Here is a 21,621-nt window from a genome sequence, read left to right as displayed (position 1 = left end):
AACAACCAGGCTTAATTTGATCCCATTATATATGTTTTACATTTTGAATGTTTCCTCCTTTTACTTCTACATTTGTCCAATGTCTTGTTACTGCAGAACAGCGCGGGCACGTTTCCCACTTAATAACAAATGAGAGACAAATGAATGTTGCAAGTGCTGCTATTGTTCTCAATGGCTAGTCTGCCAAGTTAGCCTTCACATTTTTCAACACTAAGCCCATCGGGGGTTCTGAATAAGGAACATTGGACCTTAGAAACTGAAACAGACATTTTTATTTATCAAAAGAGGAAAATTACAATAAATGAGAGCTATTTGGGCCAGACTTTCACTATTTTTCCAGTCTAATCCTTTGATCCCCATTGCGAAAAAGAAGCACACTTTAGCATTCTTTTAAAAAGAGTACTTATTACAAACATAGTATACTTTAAAAGAATACTTAAGTGTGCACTATATGATGTTTTCAGTCACTTAAAGGTTCAATATGTAATAATTTCTGTCCGCTAGAGGCCTATTCAAAACAAAGGCGTAGCTTGATGATGCCAAGTTTGAGCGCAGAATCTTGGGACATGTGGTCTTCATCTCAACGGCTGGTGGAAAAGAATTGTGATAGGACTCGGGAAGAAATCATGTTCATAGATGCGATTATTAACGTTACCGTAGTATGAAGCAGAGCAGGACCGAGTGTTGTGGGAGCTGAACAAGGCCACTGGAGCAATTGCGCAACACACAAGCAGCGGAACTTTTATTATGCTGCAGTCGCCGGCGCTGCTACCGCTTTCCGCTGCTGTGAGACACTTGTTGCACACTGCAGTAAGCTAGATCGATTTTAGAATATCATATTAAATACTGGATGGCTTGTGTTGATAAATGGCACGCAATTAATTTTAAAACGTATTGTATGATGGAGTTTCTGTATTACTGTTACTAAAAATAAAGCTGCATCTGATTATGCTATGTTAGCTACTTCACAAAATAGTGTTTTTTTCTCTGAGGCATAGTAAAGCATGGTACTCGCAAAAAAATCAAGAAAATTAGATTTAAACAATAAGACTAACGTTAAACATGTTGAGCTATATAACAATAATTAGTTTTCTGTCTATAAATATATCAAAACAGTTGTTCCCTTGCCTATTAAAACATGTAAATATTAAAGCGTCTTTGGTGTTTCCATGGTTTTGTCACATTCACGCCTGCCCGGACTCCGTTTCCCAGTATCCTCCTGTTCCGCACTCCTGTTTGCACTTCCCTCATCAGTCTTCCCGCCATCTCCCCGGATTCCCAGCACCTGTTGTCCTCGTCAGCACTCCCTTTAAGTTGGACTCACTCCCTGCACTCCTTGTCCGTTATATTGTTTACCCTATGTGTGTAAAGCTGTCGTTCTGTCCTTTGATGGTATTAAAACCCTGATATTGTGGATTTCCGTATTTCGCCTCATCAATACAGCACTACACCGTAACAGGTTTCTACAAAATAAAACCGGAAACCGAGGGTAATGCGGGTATGACGCAATTGACAGGCAGCTCCTCACACGTCCCGGAGCCTTGGTTAAAATTGCAATTTTCTTACGATTTACAAATAGTTGCAAACATTTGGGATGTTGTAAGTACTCAAGTGAACAAAATATATAACATTGGCCTAGTGGTTTTTGGATATTTTACTGCAACATTCTTACATATTGCACCTTTAATTGCATGTTTAAAATGAAATGAAAATGTATTACATGGTTTAAAGGCACAATATATAATAAAAAATATGTAAGATTCTTTAGATTAAAATATCCAAAAACCACTAGAACAATGTTATATATTTTGTTGACTTGTGTACTTACATTATCCCAAATGTTTAAATCCAGATAAATAAGCAATTTCTGTTTCCGGTTTTATTTTGTAGAAACCATGGAAACACCAAAGACGTTTTAATATATTATGTGTTTTATTAGACAGGTGAGCAACTGTTTGGATACATTCATCGACAGAAAACTAATCATGTTATATATCTCAACACAAAAAGTCTTATTGTTTAAATCTCGTTTTCTTGATTTACAGCAAATACCATGTTTTACCATGCCTAATATCGATCTATCTCACTGCAGTGTGCAACAAGTGTCTCATAGTAGCCGCCAAGCGAACGCAGAGTAGCATTATAACAACTTTCAACACACAAATGTGTCTAATATGATCTAATATAAAACAGTGCTGCGTTACCCCACATATGCTTGACTGGAAGAAGTGGAAGTGGAAACTACGGCATAATAAAAGTTGCGCTGCTCTCGAGCCATGTGTCGCGGCCAGCGACCTCGTTTCTGCTCGCACAGCACTCGGCCCTGCTCTGCTTCATACTACAGTAACGTTAATAATCTCATCCACGAACATGATTTCTGATTTTCTGATTTTTTTACACTACAGCTGCACATTCAATACAATTAATCACACTTCCTTTTCACAATTGGGTTGTGTCTGTCTGTATTTTGTCACAGCTACACTATGACGAAAACCTTTGGTTCACATGAGTAGAGATGGATTCAGTCCTTAATTTGACTGTATTGAGCTGCTGGTAGCTTTGTTTATCTACAGTCTAAATGAACACAGCAGCATGCATTGCACAAATGTGGGGTGGGGTTTATAATTATAAGTATATATTCAATTAATTCCAGCAGTTCTCATTTGACATACATACCTGCTTCGCTCAAGCTTATCATTTGCTTATTATTTAGGGTGACAGTGTGAAAGTCAGTGACATTACAAGTTAGTATGGGCCAGTAATTCTCAGCCAATTACTGAGCTGTTGAATTGAGTTATTGATAGGCAGAGTACAGAAGCAGTAAGAAGTAAGGTATTTTGATTTCTTTCCAGTCATTCGGGTAAAATCAGTGAATTGTAACCCTGATTGACCCATTCACAGCTCTGTATAATTGACCTTGCCACTAAATAAGGAGGCGATTTAGAAAGCTGAGACAGCAAAAACGGTTTTCTCTGAACATGTGAGGAAGGAAAGGTCTTCAATCCCTGTGGGACTTTTTCAAGGCCGTGCACATGAGACCATTTATAAGATGACAACTGTGGGTTAAATTAGATGACACAAACAAACTGTGCATAAGGTTTCCTTTAATGATCTGCAGAAGACTGGACAAGATAATTTTATATATATACTCCACCCATTTTCACTTTTCAGCATGAAAGAGCACAACGCAGCCTATATCAAAACATTTCACTCAAAGCAGACAGAAATTCCTGCATAAAAGGATGGAAAAAAAAGAAAATGAAATGAAATGAAATGAAATATAGTAAATAGTCAGTCGCTGACGTACTCAATCCTCAGCAGACCCTGCATCGCAGCGTCATCACTGATAGCCTACCCACCAAAAACTAGAGCAGAACTGATGCAGTGCTGTTTCCACAGAACATACTGACACAGTTGCGCTGACATTTTACTGTTCGGGGTTGAAATGCTTCATTTATACTATAAATAGGCCTATGGAGTGAGAAACAATCCTTCTACAACGCTCGCATTATAATCTACATTTGTCGTTCGCATACAGTGTAGTTTCATTCATTATATCGGCAGCGTTTTGTTTTGACGCGTCGCTCCCGTCCCGTGCAGCGTAGGTGGGGTGTTGTACATTACACTGTAAAGGAGGAGTGAGAAGTAAAGGCAATGACCGGAAAGAATCGTCTAGTGGAAGGCAAACACAGGGCAAAAACACATACACACATACCCGGGGACGCTAGAGGCAGTCGCGTAACACAAGACGCATTCAGACTCTGTACATATAAAGCACTGGTTGCGTTACATAACGAGGATGCTCCGCAAACTTTCAGTTTTTTTTTATAGTCTCACAGCTAAATGATTCGCCTCGAACCGAATGCGTCAATATAACGAGGTCAAGTCGTAGTGTATAGAACGAAATAGTAGCCAAATATAGGCAATATGAGTATGGTCAAGCGCAATGCATATGAATTTTATGATGCGTCAGAGGAGAATCGAGATGATGCTTACTGACGTGATCTGGGTTGATCTCTAATAATAAAATACACAAAATAATACTAACAGTAACGTAATTAAGATAAGGAGTAGCCTATGTTTGTGTGCAAATGGGTTTAAAGCTCATTTGAAAAACACAACATTCGCACATAACAGGCTAAATAAATTACACTATAACACAGTGAACTTCACAGTAGGCTAATATTGTCATTCTATATAGATGTATGAGCTAAAACGCATTCGATAGCTTATCGATGACTTTACAAAATCATAAGCAAACACTATAAACTCTCTAAATAACGAACAGACTGCCGAAAAACTTGCGCCCCATAGTCAGTACTTACTGGTTGTTTTAACCACCCCAGTAGTTCCACAAAAGGAACCAAGAATATTGAAATCATAGACTATTCACAGTCATTTTATTCCGTATTTGAGTAAAATATAAAACTCAGAGCGGCTATCCAACCAGCACGCTCAGTGGGTTGCGATCCTCTGACAATTCTCAGACACCTTGGATGTTCTAGTGGGGGCGGAGCGGCGAAACAGAGTAGAAGGGGATTGGTGCTCTCTGCTGTCAATCAGATACTTCCACCAATGAGCCCAATGAGCTGTTAAAAGGGGCGGGTTGGCAGGTACGCCTTCCCCCGAAGGTTGCACCGCCTAGTTCTGTGTGTGTGCGTATTTTTTTCTTTCTATTTTTTTGTAACCAAAGCTGGATGTGTAGGACGTCACATGTTGTTTTTCCTCTTCACTCCAGTCACTTAGCGATATGTGTTATTTACTGTTAAACCGCTCCTCGCAGCGAACGCGCACTCCGCGCCGGGTACAGAAGAGAGTCTGAAAGGATTATATCTGACTGACAGCACAAGTTGAGGAAAAGTGAGAGTTTTTCTTCAGAGCATATGAGAATGGCGAGTCCGCCGCCGACAGAAGGACAGCTGATTTCAAATATGACAATGAAGAACAACAACCACGTTAAGAAGTGCGGATATCTGAGGAAACAGAAGCACGGACACAAGCGCTTTTTCGTGCTGAGGGAGCCGAGCGAGGGCTCTCGCGCCCGGCTGGAGTATTACGAGAGCGAGAAGAAATGGAAAAACAAGTCGACTGCTAAACGGGTTATACATTTGGACTCGTGCCTGAACATCAACAAGAGAGCCGATGCCAAACACAAACACCTGATCGCCCTTTACACCAAGGACGAGTATTTTGCCGTGGCTGCCGAAAACGAACAGGAACAGGAGGACTGGTACACCGTCTTAACGGATTTAATGAATGAGGGGAAAGTGAGCGACGGCTCCGCTTCTAATTCGGCGTCATCTCTCGTCGGCTTTGATGAGGCGAACTACGGCGTGATAACGCCCGTCACCGCTACTTATAAGGAGGTTTGGCAGGTCAATTTGAAATCTAAAGGACTCGGACAGAGCAGAAACTTAACGGGCGTTTACAGGCTGTGTTTATCCAGCCGGACCATCAGCTTCGTGAAACTCAACACGGAGGTGGCGTCGGTGATTTTACAGCTGATGAACATCCGCCGATGCGGACACTCAGACAGTTTTTTCTTCATTGAGGTGGGCCGGTCCGCGTCGATCGGACCCGGCGAGTTGTGGATGCAGGCGGACGACTCGGTGGTGGCGCAAAACATTCACGAGACCATTTTAGAGGCGATGAAAGCAATGAAAGAGATGTCAGAGTTCCGCCCGCGCAGCAAAAGCCAGTCCTCGGGTACCAACCCCATATCTGTGCCCACAAGGCGGCACTTTAACAACCTCCCGCCGAGTCAGACCGGGCTGCAACGGCGCTCGCGCACCGACAGCATGGCAGCGACGTCTCCCGTGACAAAACTGACGTCCTGTAGGATCCGCACTGCAAGCGAGGGTGACGGTACCATAGGCAGCCCCATCAGCCCAGGCGCGAACAGGACGCATTTGAGCCGCTCTAACACAGTGACAGCTCGCCCATGCAGAACATTTGAGTCATCAACCCTGCAGCATAGTAAATCCATGTGCATGCCTGTGTCTCACTCCCCTCCCTCAGCTGCCAGCCCTGTCAGCCTGTCCTGCAGCAGTAACATAGAAAGTGGCCCTCGCTCCTCCAGTTGCACCGCCTCCATTTCAGGCTCCCCCAGCGACGCTGGCTTCATCTCCTGCGACGAGTGCGGCTCCAGCCCAGGTGACATACGGCACCTTTTAGCAGCAAACCGAAGCAACACACCTGAGTCGCTAGCTGACACGCCCCCCTCACAGGAGGGCAGCAACCTGTATGGATACATGATCATGGAAAGGCCGAACAGCTGTGGACGGCGAAGCATCCAGGAGAGCGTAGGAGATCTGGAGAAAGCCTACAGAAAGAGGACACACTCCCTCACCATGCCTTACCAGAAGAGGGTGCCATCACAAGTATCCTCTGCTTCACTGGATGAATACACGCTCATGAGAGCCACTTACACAACTGGAGGCCATTCGGGGCGCAGCTCTCACACCGCATCCCCAAAGATCACGTACCCCGAGGATTATGGAGACATTGAAATCGGATCGTTACTGAAAAGTTCCAGCGGCAATCTGGGCGACGATGGCTACATGCCAATGACACCAGGTGTGGCACCGCAAGGGGGGAAGACTGACAACTACATGCCTATGAGCCCAATGTGCGTTTCGGCTCCAAAGCAGATAATCAACCCCAGGACGCACCCCCTCACTATAGCTAATGGTTACAGAACCAATTCCCCCAGCAGTTGTTCTCTGGATGACAGCGGCTACATGAGGATGCTCTGCGGCTCTAAATTCTCCATCGACAGCTCGGATGGGAAACTGACTAATGGTGAGTACCTCAACATGTCCCCTGTTGATTCAGTCACACCACCAGACTACTACCTTAGCCCTGAGTCTCCATGTCTCAGACAGCTTCACGTGTTTAACTCTTTGCCCCACTGTCATAAGCCCAAGCAGACGCTAAAGGATGCAGACAATGATCAGTATGTTGTCATGAATCCTCAGAGTCACAGGATAATAGAGGAGTCTGTAAAAACAGCCTCCCCCCCTGCCCCATCTCCTTTAAGACAAAGCCGCACAGATAGCCTCATACTCCTGCACAGGATAAGCCGGCCCACCCGCCTCTCCCTGGACACGCTCCGAATGTTACCCAGTATGAACGAGCATCCCCTTCCCTCTGAGCCAAAAAGCCCTGGTGAGTACATAAACATAGACTTTGGACATGTTGCTGAAAGTTGCACTCCACCCTCCGTTGCTTCCTCCGAGAGCCCAGCCTCATCCCTTGGATCGTCTGGCGATCAGAGGACATCCCCCCTCTCTGATTACATGAACATAGATGTGAGTTCTCAGTCACCCAAATCTGAAAATGCCGCTCCGTCTAATGGTTTAGAGCCCCTGCCAGAGCTCACGTCCTGCCCCGCCCATCCTGAAGAAGAGGAGGAAGGCAAGAGGTACCATCTCACAGCACAGGTGGCACCAGTGGGCCCAGTTGATAAAGCTAAAGACGATTACACAGAGATGACGTTTGGTGTGCCCGCTTCCCCTCCGCAGCCTGTCTCGCAGCCCTCAGAAGGTGGGCAGACCATCAGCCCATCCTCCTGCATGCAGAGGCTGACTGTGGATGAGACCGTGGGAGTGCCTGCCGTTGAGGCAGCATTTCTACTGCGTGGTACCACTTTGGCCTTAGTAGATCCCGACCGGGGTGCCAAAGTGATTCGTGCCGACCCCCAGGGACGCAGGCGGCACAGTTCAGAGACATTCTCCTCAACCACCACCGTAACACCAGTTTTTCCCTCCTTCGCGCACGACGCCAGGCGGCACGGTTCAGCCTCTGTGGAGAACGTGTCTGTTTCTGTGAGGAACAGCGAAGGATCGGACGAAGAGTACAACAGTCCCATGTGCAGGGAGACATCGGCTGGCTTTCAGAATGGACTTAACTACATTGCCTTAAACTTGATGGATGGAGGACTTAGCAGCTGTGATTCACTTGTCCGGTTCAAAGCTGCCAGCTGCTGTAAAGAGGGCATCAATGGAATACATGCCAGTCCGTATGCCAGCCTTGGGTTCAAGGAGACGGCAACAACAGTGAAAGGTAAGCTGTGAATTCATAAAAGAGATAACTGGTGAAATGCAAGCTCACTACCTTCATTAGTTAATGTTTATTCACTCATGTTATTCATGTTATTATTTTGGCAACACTTTGGTACAATAAGGTCTCATCAATGAGAAGTACATTTGTTACAGTATTTATTAATCTTTGTTAATGTAAAATCTAGCTGTTCATTGTTTGTTCATGTTACTTCAAGGTGCATTAACTAATGTTAACAAATACAACAGCTGATTTTAATGTATTAGTAAATGCTGAAATTAACATAAACTAAGATTAATAAATGCTGTTGAAGTGTTGTTAATTCTTAGTTCATGTAGTTCAAGTGTTACCATAATTTTTTTTTTTTAAATTATATGCTCTGAAATGTTGATTTATAATGATTCAGCCGTGGTAGGCTAACTCACTACAATATGACATGACAATATATTTTTGCTAAAATAACAACTGCATATTACTTGTGCACCAGATTAGCATGCCACATGACAAATTTCCCTCTTGTGTGAGAGAGCTAATTGAGCAACTTGGGTGTCAGAATGATGGAAATGCCTCTTTAAGGCGAGACACTACAGGTGAATAGGGATTTTTTTTAAATTAGAAGATATCACTGTGAAACTTCTCCAGTTTATTACTGGCATAAACATAAGAAAAAAATGTATTACAAGTTTTGAATAAATTTATGTTTTAATATGCAAATGAGGCCTTATATACTTAAATATATGCTAATTTGCATACATTTCCAAAAACAAAATCTGGAAATTGGAAAGGTCCAGGTTTAAAATTCTTGGTTCTATTTGTTGACATGTTAAATGAAAGGGCTTTTACAGAGGGGATTCTGGATATCTTATTTTGTGCTTTAGTAAATTAGAGAATACTGACAATAGCCTTAAAAAATCTATTTTCGCCATGTTTTTTTTGAGTAAAAGGACCTATAACTCAGGATAGGAATGATATATCAACAAATCCCTCTGTAAAAGCCTTCAGAATATAGATAGGAATAAAACTCTAAAGTTTGGTGTATATAAGTTCTGCTGAAGTGGAGATTTCGGACTCAGAGCAGGAGAAAAAACTCATTTTGAGAAAACGGCCTTTAAAGATATTTACTGTAATTGAAATCTATAGACGCAAATAGATAAAGTGCTATAAGATATACACTTAAAAATGTATTTTGGATGTTTTCTTTCCACCAGCCTGAAAAAACACTTTATGAAAAGCCAAAAAGTGCAAAATCTCAAAATTGACAGGTGCCTGAAAAAACAGTGTTTTTGCCTGTAGTGTCTCCCCTTAAAAGCTGTGGCGCAGTTTTTATTCTCAGTGACTGATCTTTTCATCCGTGCCTGCAGGAGTGTTTGGGATGAAAACAGCTCAGTTAGAGTTTTTATTCATTCCTACTGGAGCTCCCTGCTGAAATGATCACTTTGTCAGTAGTGTGAGGATGACTCTGTGGGATGCGGTCAGTTTGAGAGGATGTAAATATGAAAGAGAGAGATCATATCCGAATGTCAATAATTTAGCGAAAGAAGAAACATTCCCAATATTTGCATCAAACTTCGACTCATTCTCTGAACCAAAATTAGTCATTGTTTCATACTTAAGTGAACAGTAGCCCAGATAAAAACAAGTGAGTCAGTTGTTTATCAGTTTCAGGTGGAGGGTTTCAAGGCTGGAATGCAGGACGTGTGCAAAGGTCGTTCAGAAAGGTTAATGCTGGCTTGTTTTTCCAACCTGCCAGGTTTCTTTAAAGGAACGACCCACCTTTTGTTTTTCAGCATGACTTGAAAAACAAAGTTGTTTGTGTAGCACAGAGATAAACATGTAGGCTGATAGACAGATATAGACTCACGTGGAAGTTACACACTGAAACGAGTAGTAAGATAGGACGTATTGTTGTTGTTATTGTTAAGTGGGATTGTGTGAAGGTTGTATAAGTGTTAAAAAGGAGTATGAGCTAAACACTTTAGTGAGACTCTTGCACTGACAATAGTCAAGGTGAAGGATTGCATTTAAAGGACAGAGCGACTTGTCTGATGAATGACTCTTCACAAAAGAGTCTAGAAGCAGAAGCCTCTTAAAACAACACACACACGCACCATATAAGGCAAATAGACTCAATTACGATCTCTAGGGTGTGTGAGTGTTTGTGCTGGCGGAGCAGGTGTTTCTGCAGTTCTCTGTTTACCTCCACAAGAGGACGGAGCAGAAAGACGTAGCCGCAGGCCACGGAAGCCCTAGAACAGTGGGAGGAGACCACAAAGAAAACTCGCAGAAACATCGGCACACACTCGCTAGAGCTCAACCATCCAGCCCTGTGATTGGTCACAGACGACATTCCACCAAAACAAAAGATGAGCCACAGAGACAGAACACAGAACTCCTATTTGTGTAGAATGGCCTGATAGTCTTCCTGATAGGAACTTGCACCAGTACGGGACTCATTGAGCAGAGATGAGAGCACGGATAGGCTGCGCTCTGTTTACTACGCCAGCGTCTGTAATGCCACATTCCACTCCGTCCCTCCTCCCGTCACTTTTACACACTGATTTGAATAGTACATTTGTGAATGGGAAGCAAGCAGGCACATACTTTGACAAACATAACTACATATTTACATAGTGTGCAGGATGTTTGTTTATGGACTGATTGGTTTTTGTCACGCTCTGTCATTTTTATTTCAGCGTTCAGTCAGTGAACACCAAAATACTCCAGCAGTGTGTTGTAAATCAAAATGGTCCCCTCTGACCTGGCCTTGGACATAGAGGGCTATAGAGATCAGCTCTGTGCTTGAGGAGTAGGGCGTAAAGAGGGCATTGAAGCTTTCGGCTATACCTTTTATTTCCTTAGATTGGATTCTTTCCATTTCTCTCTTCATAATAGCACTAGAGGAGAGAGTAAACACTGTCTTATTAAAAATTTACCATTAGCACATCTCAGAGAGCTCTGTGTGTGTCTGCGAGGGGCTTCCAGAGAATCCTCCCTCCTGAGAATAGTGTGTGAGGGGCGGGGCTAGCAGATGGTGGGGGCCAGGGTCGTGCACCTGCCATTCCAAGCAGTGCACAGTGGTTATCAGGCCCATCAGAGCCCTGACAATACACTAATGATTAGCGACCATCTGCTGCCCCACACAACAGCCTAGAGAGATATGGGGAGATACAGTCAAAAAACCAGTGAAAACAGTTGGCACAAGCTTGAAATAAAAGTGAAATCTCTCTTTTGTTACAGACATATCAAGTCCCGCCCCTTCCTGTTTTGATAGACTTAATTGAAAAGTACATTAGTGAAAGAGAGATTGTGTCTATCAATTTGCCTGCTTTTATTTCTAGAGAACAGGCTCAGACGACCATCCCCCACCACAACACACACCTATTCCTTTGAATCCTAGTCTATTGGCATACTATCTTTCTCTCTTACATCATACAACTTTTTGTTTTATATCTCCTCTGATTATTTTTTTTTATATTTGAGGGATTGTTTTCATTTCATCCTTTCTGTCTATCACCAATCATCACTGTGCGTTCCCATCCCCTCTCTCTTCATGTCCTCTTTCACCTCTTAGTCTGTTGTTGTTGTATCTACTATTGTTGCAGATTCTGTAGTGTTAAACTCATTCAAGATGTTCTGTGAAACGCTCTCACTGCTCCCCACTTTTTTAGCAGCACAGAGAAGGCGGATTACATGCTGCCACCGATTAGACATTGTTGAGCAGCTTTGTTTGGTGACCAAGTAAACGACACACAGCTGAATTTCACAAAACCTTTATATTTCACCCAAGGGTTATATTTCACCCAAAATCAATAGAATGAAATAATAAGTGAAGTTATTAAACGTAATTTCGGGAGGAGTACACCCATCTAATCTTCCAATTAATTCCAAGGTATAAAAACCAGCATCTTACCTCTTCCCGTTGTTAGTTCTTCTGGCATCCCTCCTCCTCCTCCCCTTCCCCTCCTTTTTGTACAATTTTACCTGTTATAAGGGGGCAATTGGAACTCGAGTAGAATATCCTCTCTGAATAGAGCAAGCCAAATCTATATGGGCACACAAACTATAGTATATAGGTTAGTATGTATCTATAGAAAAGAGAAAATTAATTTCTGTCCCTCTGTCCTTGACTTACACTTTCTCAGATCAAATCTGGACAACACTTTTGAGACCTCTCTCTCATACACACACACACACACACACACACTCACACACTAACACACATAGTACATTCATCACTTTCTGTGTGTGTGTTAAGTATATAACATTTAACATATGTTAATGCTATATGTTAACATCCTGTAAATTTAACATCCCCTTTTTGTGTGTGTGTGTGTGTGTGTGTGTGTGTGTGTGTGTGTGGCAAAGAGTGGGATGTGGCTGGAAAATATAATTTGAAATCTGCATAGGACCCTTTTTAAGAGCACGTGCCATGTGTGGGAATAATTGCATGGCATGTGGCCTGATTCTGAATGAATGCTCCTTTTCTTCCCTGCTGAGCTAAGTCATCTAAATGTGTGGTATGTGTGGAGCAGAATATGTAGTGATGCTTTACTGTCATCAAATGAATTCAAATATCTCCTTGGATATTATCTTTGCTGCTGCTTTTTGGATTTGTTTTAAAGGAGGATGACTGTGAGATCTGCTGAGCTCACACACCCTTATGCACACACTTTCTTATTCATGGACTAGAGTTTATTTCCATATGACCGCTGAGCTCTGTTGGCTTAGTTGGCTGTAGTGTTATGAGATTAGACCGTGACATTTACACATGAAGATCATCACACCACGCATACAGTGTAACCTTCTGCCCTGCCTTTTTATTCCATAGCTGATGATGTCCAGACTGTCTGAGTCTCCGGCACTGTAAAGTTAGGCTACAGTTAACAATTTCATATTGAGCCGAGAGCTGTCAGTGAGAGCTTGTTTGTTTGTTTGTTTGTTTCACCTTTGGCATTATTAGTCAGAAACAAATATTATATATTTTTTGATATATTAACGTAATTTATTATGAATCTTAAAAAAAAAAAAAAGATTGTTTGTTAAGCTGTGGCCTAGCAGTTGGTTAATGGTTTAATGAAATAAAATAATGTGATGGTATCAAATTTTCACATCACGATAATTGACCATTCGCAAAGACCCGCCCCTTTAGTTACTGTTGCTACGTCCGACAAGCCATGCCGATCTCTCGCCACACATCATGTTCTCACGCAGTGAAAAATACTTTGCGGAGCAAAGAGGACACTGACAACGTGTCGACAGACAAGACAGAGCAGGTTACTTTTGATATGACACAAAGTCTCAAATTTCAAATTTAGTAATATTTAAAGAAATTTAAACAATAAATACTGTTTTGTGGCTCTTTAATGTCTCGTGACAGATCGCTGTAGCGCCTCAGTTCAAGCGGCTCGTGAACCGATCATCTCTTTCTGTACTAGTGAATTTATAGCATCAAATAAACATGAATGAACATCATAAGGAATGTTGTTTAAATCGCGGAAAGACGTCAGTACACTTTTTTTTTTATATATAAGTTCAAGTCCACCTACGTTAATCTGCTAACTCCTGACTGCTTTGTCGGACAAAATGGCGGATTTGGCATTATGATTGGTTAGATCGCCTGTCAATCAAACTCCTGGCGAAGGGTCAGTTGCTGAGGTTTTTTATCACGGTATAGTCTACAGTATTATCATGGCGTTGAATTACAAAACGTACATTTTTTTAACAAAAAGAGCAGTTAACAATAAACAGATGTTTCAAACAGAATAAAATGTAAAAGAACTATAAAGTGATAAACAGTAATAAAGAATCAAAATAAATGTTTGAAATGTTTGAAACAATGCCTGTTTGAAATATTTAAATATTGTTCAGAAACAGAAAGTAGTGCAGCCTGCATTTTTTACTGTTCCATAAACGCCATCTACTGTCAGAGAACAAATGTGCATTTTTACTCATCCCATCTTGTTTAAAGTGCATGTGCATTTTTGACGCACTGTTGTACATTTTAACCAGTTGATGGAAAAGTATTTTAAATATTTTAAGTATTTTGAAGTGCCTTAGTGCATTTTCATTATCCTGATATATCATAAAACCGTATGGGCACGTTTAATGCAATCACTAGCAGGTACTTGTACAGTAGTCCACAAACATTGTAATGTTTTGTGAGAGAGACTGCTACATTTATTTGAGGGAGTGAATCCCTTAAATTTTCATTTTGTGTACCCATGTACGTCACTCCTGCTACCTCAAACTTTCACTGAATTGCTACAAATCGCTGACAGTGTGAACATCCCTAAAGGGAGTAACATTGGAAGATCCTACTGAGTGAACAGAAACATTGTTATTTCTACCCCACGGGTAAAAACTGATACTCCCCTTCTATGATATATGAGACTAGCATAGATAAATAAATTTGTAACACTAGCACCTGTTTACAGTACAGTCAGTCACTCAGCTGATTTTCTATCTACTGTAAATATGCCGTGTGTGTGTGTGTGTGTGTGTGTGTGTGTGTGAGAGAGAGAGAGAAACAGTTGTATGTCATATGTGTGTGTGAGAACACCAGACAGTTCCTGGCTCGGCTGCAGGGGAGCTAAATTTAACCTGTGTGAAATAAATAAAAAATGAGTCGCAGGACAAATGTGTGTGTGTGTGTGTGTGGAGAGGGGACATTTTTTTGTAGATGGGGGCAGCGGGTTCACAGGCTGTTGACTTAAACCAGCATGGTCCAGATTACAGCTGCTTTAAATACCTGTGCTGATTTCTCACACAGGCACAGGAACCACAGTTTTAACACCGTCAGAATGTTTGGGAAGCAATATGTTGCACTTAGCTCGGATCTGAAGACTTTAGATTGAGTGATTACTCTGAGAGACAATACAAGAGGGAGAGAGATGGGGGAGGGAATTTGGGGTCAGAGGGTCCAGCATGACCTCTCACTTCTGGTCTCCATTTGAATTTGAGCATATTTACCATTAGCTTCGGTATTTATTGATTTATATTTATTGATAAGAAGCAGCGTTTCCTAAATAATTATGTTTTTGGTAATGTTTAAAATTATTAAATTTTTGGAAATGTTGCCTTGGCAGCTAATTTCTTGGCACACATAAAATAATTTATTTTGTATGTGGCGCTGTAGATTACTGTATAGCAGTGCAGGACACAGAAGTCAGTCCAGGTCAGCATTTGACAGATAAAATATATAAAGTTCCTCCCTCTGCTCATCCATCTGTCTCCGTCTCTGTTGAGTGCTTGTCCCATGACCTCATTGCTTTTTCTTTCCCCCTCATTCATTGGCGCTGTTTTTTCTGCCTTTCCGGATCGGAATGGGACATCCATGGAATTGCCAAGCTTCCTCTTGCTTAATTAGCTCTGTGAAATTCAAGCTGCCTTCTAACTTCCACACATACACATACACTACATGACTCCGGATCTGTGGCATCAGTGTGAATGTGAGAATCAGTGAGAGGGGAAAAGAGATCTCTGTCTGTTTTGAGTCTATTTATACACATGACGAAATCAGACCACCCAACATGGTATTTCTGAGAGTCTGTGTACGAGCAGCCAAGCTCAAGTTCACATCAAGGTTTCCACTGCGCTGTCATGTATGAAGTTACGCTAATGTTTCTGTAGTCAATACAGCGTCTTTGTTTAAGAGGTGGTGTCTTTGAAGCACTCAGCAGTGTGGTGACGGTAAAGTAGGTCAGGTCATATAATGTCATTATCCGGTTAATGGTGAAATAAAGCTGGACACACATAGCAGCCTCAATTGGGCCAAACTTTGTAGAGTTTTCTTCAAAATTGTTGTTTTTGATTCATTAAAAATATCAGCTGATAAGAATCAGTCATTTGTGAATCGGACTACTACACTGGTTTTGATGTATGATTTTGATTTACTAAAAAAGAATCGGCTCATAAGAGTCATTTGTTTGTGAATCAGACATTTTTGCAGAGGTCTTTTTAGAGTAAAAGGATAATCTTGGGACTTTAAAGTCACCATGAAATCAAAATTGACAATTCTTATTTTTTGTACGGAATATTGCAGTTTTAAATGATTTATCCATGTACATTATTATTATTATTATTATTATTATAAATTTATTGTTCCCTCATAATCAACATCTCTTCTCTTCTCTGATGACGTGTTTACTAGCGTGAGGGCGGGATCAACCTGTCACTCACATGACATCAAAGCAATAGCAAATCATAACGATCCAATGATCCAATCGATTCCCAATGGAAAAAATCAAGTCCAATCCCATATTTTTTTCTTGTTTGAGGAGTCGTTTCAACTTCTGCTGACTTATAGTATATAGTTTTTTAAGGCTTTCCATTAAGTTTTTTTTTTGTTGTTGTTGAAAAAAACACTTGACCCGAGTAGCCATTGATGTTATTTTTACTGTTGCAGATGAAGGTTTGTCATTGGTGTTTGGCTGTGGGATTTTTTTTTTTTTACCATCAGGGTGAGACAGCAGCGTAAACATGTTTTCTGCTGTTTTTCCCACAGTCGGTATAATTAAAAGAACAACAGGAAAGTACCTACTCCCCTTTCTCTTTCTCTGTGTTCACTAGTTGGCCATGAGATCAACAGATCTGTCAGCACTTAACTGGAAGAGTAATACCTCGTAATACCACACAGAGGGAGGTATCAAAGAGCAGGAAAAGATGAGGCACTTTACGACCGTGAAAGTGCTTGACCTCTCGCTGGCCCCTCCTCCCTGACTTTACCCAGCTCTCCGTGAGAGAATGCAACCCTACTGACGTTCATGGGAATTACTTCCATCCTTGTCAGAGTGGATGTTGTGATATCAAGCTCACATGCGGAAGTGTTCGGAATGTGCGCGGGCAGTCCAGATAATGGGAGCGATTATGGTGTGCAATATAGCCGATGGCTGTGAATTAAGGGTTTGTTAAGTGTGTGTGAGAGCGAGTCTTGCTCTATGAAAACAGCTCTTGTTCTAGGCGGATGAAAAGCAGGAGGAGGAGATTGGAGGGGAGGGGGGGCTGGGGGGGGGGGGCGGCGCTAGCGCACGGACTGACCCACGAAAGGGTTTGTGTTAGCAGAGACTTCCGCCCAGTGTGAGGCCTACATGCAAATGAAACCTCACAAACAAGTACAGCGGGTGAGAGGTCAGGATAGCGATCTAGCCTTGTAAACAGAACACCAGCGAGAGAAGGAAATTGTTAAATGACACTGTAATGTTTACATTTTAAACGTAAAACTGATGTGTCATTTTTGTGCTCTTTTATGAGACCATTCACACAGGATGCATTCTTGCTCCATCTGTGCTGATTTTTATATTTTTGTTGCACACAAAATATCTCGCTATATGTTTACAGTTAAACAGGATGAACCTGCATTTGATTGTTCTGCATTTAGCTGTTTATGAACACAAGAATGCTTTTGGTTTTAAAGCCAAAATATAATCTTGCCAGGGACCATCTTTCTAAAATTGCTTGGCATCTATAAACACCCATTTATACTGTAAGAGAAAAATATCAAGCATCATAGTGTATAGTCAACCAGGTATTTCCAAAATTAAAGGGGTCCTTGATTATGATTTAACTTTTTTTAACTTTAGTTAGTGTGTAATGTTGCTGTTGGAGGCCATGTTGGGCTGCTTTAGAGAAGAGGAAGAGTTGTTGTAGTAGAGCGTTGTTGCCTTGCCGTCATTTTACGCCGGACTGTTTCACAAACGAAAGTCGATTCAATGCTGGATTAACATTAACATTAGCATGACGGCACATGCTAGGCGATGAGCTGAATCAACTCCACAGCAACTACATAAATTTATCTACTAACCATTCAGAAACATCCAGATGTATTCTAACAGCTGTAACTTCTTCCTGAGTGTCTCCATCAGTGTCCGACTCCGGTTTGAACAATGTAAGGCTGAACACCGTTACTGACAATCCTCATTTTGGCTGCGTGAGATTCTCCAGCTTTGTTGTTGTTGAGCAACCGAAGCACGAGCTGTTAAAGCTCCGCCCTTTTCTGGAAAGGGGGCCGGGAGCAGCAGCTCATTTGCATTTAAAGGGACACACACAAAAATGGTGTGTTTTTGTTCACACCCAAATAGGGGCAAATTTGATAAGCTATAATAAATGATCTGTGGGGTATTTTGAGCTGCAACTTCACAGACACATTCTGGTGACACCAGATACTTAGTAATATCTTGAGAAAAGTGGAATAATAGGTCCCCTTTAAAAAATTGGGTTTAAATTGACATTATTAGATTTACTAAAGACTGTAAATTAGTAAATTACAGATTTACTATGTATGCTTTGTATATGAACGCATGGTAATGACATTGTTTTAATTTTTAATCTTTTTTATGTGTTGGTGTCCTTGTGTATGGTGTATTGTGAAGCCAAAGACAAATAAAGGAACTAAACTAAACTAAACTAAAGATGCTCAATGAAAAATTAGCACTGAAAAGGCGTGGACACAGCTATTTGTGCGGCTGACCTTATTGCATATGCATTTGTAAGAGTTTCCCTTTCAGATGCAATATTTATGGGAGGAGAATATTTAATTTGATTTGTAGAATTTCATTTACTGGCATTTGCACAATTATTTAATGCCACAAAAATTATGTCTTACCCATTTTGCACTTAGCCCTGTTTAGTAAATTACACTTCATATTAAAATAGCATGGCTATTGCTGAACATCTAAGGCTGTGTTGTGTGTCAGTGTATGGCCATTCTTGTGCTCTTTCCGTCAGCTGCATAGTGCTAAATGTCAGCGAGTGTTTCCCTCGTCTGTCTCTGAGCACCTGCCACTTCTGTTGCTTGTAGCGAAAGAGCGCACATTCCTTACTTGGTAAAGGAGAGAACAAGAACATCAGCGGGAATGAGAGAGAGAGTGTGTAACCTTTTATCCCCCACTAGCCAGTTTCATTCCTCATGTATAAATCACATGCGGACGGTAATGGAAAAACACACACCGCTCAGTGAATAGGGAAGATTTTCCAGACAAAGCACAGAGGAATATGATAGTATTTCAGAAAAATGCTGAAACATTAGTGAATGCCCATAAAAGGCTGTTGTGTTTGTGACGGCAGCGTGGTCGTGTTGATCTCAGGGAACATCGAGTTTTATTGGTTTGGTGCTTTCCTTCTCTGTCTGGATATTTATAGACATCACATTAATGTGCTTCTTTCTCTCTCTCTCTCTCTCTTGTTTATTGCAGACTAAACAGAGCCAGTCTCCTCATTAAGGCTCCTTCACCTCTTCTGAGTCTCAGTTGTTCACGTCGAGAGCAAGGGATGAGAGGAGGAGAGGAGGAGCTCGTGTGGACAGATGGACCACGTTGCTGCTGCTGCTGCTTCAGCCCTCCGCTGATCTTTGACCTCCCAAATGCATTCGAATGGCCGTCGTCACGGCAACACAGACACTTGACCCCAGTGCGAGGCATGACGATAACTCACAGACACAGAGGCGGGACTTCCTGTCCATCTGTTACTCGCTACAATCTCTTCCCTCTGGACGCTCAATTTTTGTGTTACGGACCTTTTTCCACTGGTTTTGTTACGAGCTCTGGACTTCGAGTGGCCAGTGTCCCTCAACCCCCTAAAACCTGTGAACCAAACATCTGATCTGCACACGCACGCATACACCTGTCGCACAAGTCACTTATTTATTTCCCCACGTGGCGGTGTGAGTGCGTGTGCGCTCACGGGTGGTTGCAACACTGCACAGAGGTGGCATTTTAGAAATTTACTCAACAATTCGAAATCAGTCACTTGAAAACCCTACCTCAGAACGAGCCAGGTTATGACTTACAAAAAAAATATATATTGAGAAATTAATTTATTTTTACAAGTGAATGTTTTCGTAAAACACCAATCCAAAGCCTTACTGACTGTACTGTCAAACAGTGTTTCCTGGAGGACCTGCATACACTCACAAGAGTATCAAAGATCATAACTGAATGTCTTGTACTGCAGCGGAAGAAGGTCTTGCGCTGCAATCAAAGATCTATTAATGTTATTTTGCATTCTACACAGATATTTAAAGGATTTTAATATAATAATATTTATCTGAGTGAGCTGGTAGAGGACCGGACGGGTGGCCGCCTGCCCGCAATCCCGCACATATGCAAAGCAGGCTTCCATAGAGTTATTAGTTTGGAACGAAGCCACACGCGATTAACACATGAACCCTTACGGTACGCTAGATGAATGATGTCGTGCGCCTCAGGTCTGAGAGAGGAGCACCTCTCCAAGCCTAGGCATGCTAGCACAGTGTCTTTAAACCTTAACAACCCAGAAGCCTCTGCTGACTTGCCCTCTCTCACTGCTCTGAGTACACAGGCTTCCCTTTGCCTTACATCCACCCCCCCTTTGAGAGAGTGATAGATTCAGGGACGTCTCAGAAGGCCTGACACCAATAATGCTGCTCCCTACTGTCGGACAGGGATAGACTCGTCAGAACCAATGCTTTGTCTTGCACTTACAAACTCCCTAGATTGTAACACAAGACACTTTTGAATGTAGAGTATTCTGGAGATCTCCGCAGGAGACGAAACGCACGGCCTAAACATCCACAAACAGACTGATATACCGAGGCAGAGTTGTTCAGATCGACACGAAATAAAGTACAACACACACAACTTGACTTAAGTATATGAAAACGTTTGCCTAGAAAGCTGTACATAATGTATAAAGTGATTGCAACTGACATTTTTAAGTTAAAGATTATAACTTATTTGTTTTTGTATATATATACGGTACGTGTTTGAATGAATTTCCCCCCAGACAACTAAAGCACTAATGAAGGTACATGCCAAAGGCTGAACTTTGGGCCTGGCGCTTTTCTTTTCTAATTCTTCAGTATGTTTGTAAAAGTATGTACACTGTACGATAAATGCCACTTCAACGATATTTGATAATGCTATGATATAAAAGAAAGAAAGAAAAAAAATAATTCTTTGAATAATACTTGATATTACAAAAGTAGGTACAAAATCACAAATGGCATATGCAATATTTACATTTTTTAAAAGATTAGTTTACAGAAAGGAACCAAATGTATAAATACTGTGTTAATATATTTAAAACCATAAGAAAGTTTTTTGCTGTACAAATTTTTTTCTGCCAACTTTAAATGGAAAAGTGTTTTTCTTCTTCTTCTTCTTCTTCTTTGCTATTGAATCCTAACAGTAATTTCAGCAGCGTTCTTTTGCGAGTGCTGTTTCACAGTATGGAAATATTGAATATTTTAATGCCTAAGCGAGTTTTTTTTTTTTTCCTGTGTCTTCCATTGTATATACTTCATATACTTTGCATTGTGATGCTACTTAGAAATGATAATTTAAACTTGATGTAATTAGCATTGCTTTAGAAACTGTATTGATTCTGAATAGCCACATGCAATAAAAAAGTAACATTATTTAAGAAGCTCAGAGTCTCTGCTCATGTCTCTTTCATAGCTTACAAATGACACTACTTGTGTGATTTCCTGAGAACAACCTGGCTCAGCCAGACAGCAGATGTCTTCATTCATCATCTGAGCAACTTTCCAGACACGTCACACACTAACACTCTGAACACTTAAGAGAT

General features: G+C 41.5%; 1 protein-coding gene across 1 annotated transcript; it reads left to right on the top strand.

The window, feature by feature from the left end:
- The first annotated feature begins 3,157 nt into the window (after positions 1-3,157).
- irs2b (insulin receptor substrate 2b) lies at positions 3,158-21,459 on the top strand. The gene is made up of 2 exons (XM_051904893.1): positions 3,158-8,064; positions 19,251-21,459. The coding sequence occupies exons 1-2, from the start codon at positions 4,884-4,886 to the stop codon at positions 19,253-19,255; spliced, it is 3,186 nt and encodes a 1,061-aa protein (XP_051760853.1). The 5' UTR covers positions 3,158-4,883; the 3' UTR covers positions 19,256-21,459.
- The last annotated feature ends 162 nt before the right edge of the window (positions 21,460-21,621 follow it).

This window comes from Ctenopharyngodon idella, chromosome 9 (genome assembly GCF_019924925.1).
Source record: "Ctenopharyngodon idella isolate HZGC_01 chromosome 9, HZGC01, whole genome shotgun sequence".
Lineage (NCBI taxonomy): Eukaryota > Metazoa > Chordata > Actinopteri > Cypriniformes > Xenocyprididae > Ctenopharyngodon > Ctenopharyngodon idella.
The sequence above is the reverse complement of the archived record's forward strand: the minus strand, read 5'-3'. Positions and strand labels throughout refer to the sequence as shown.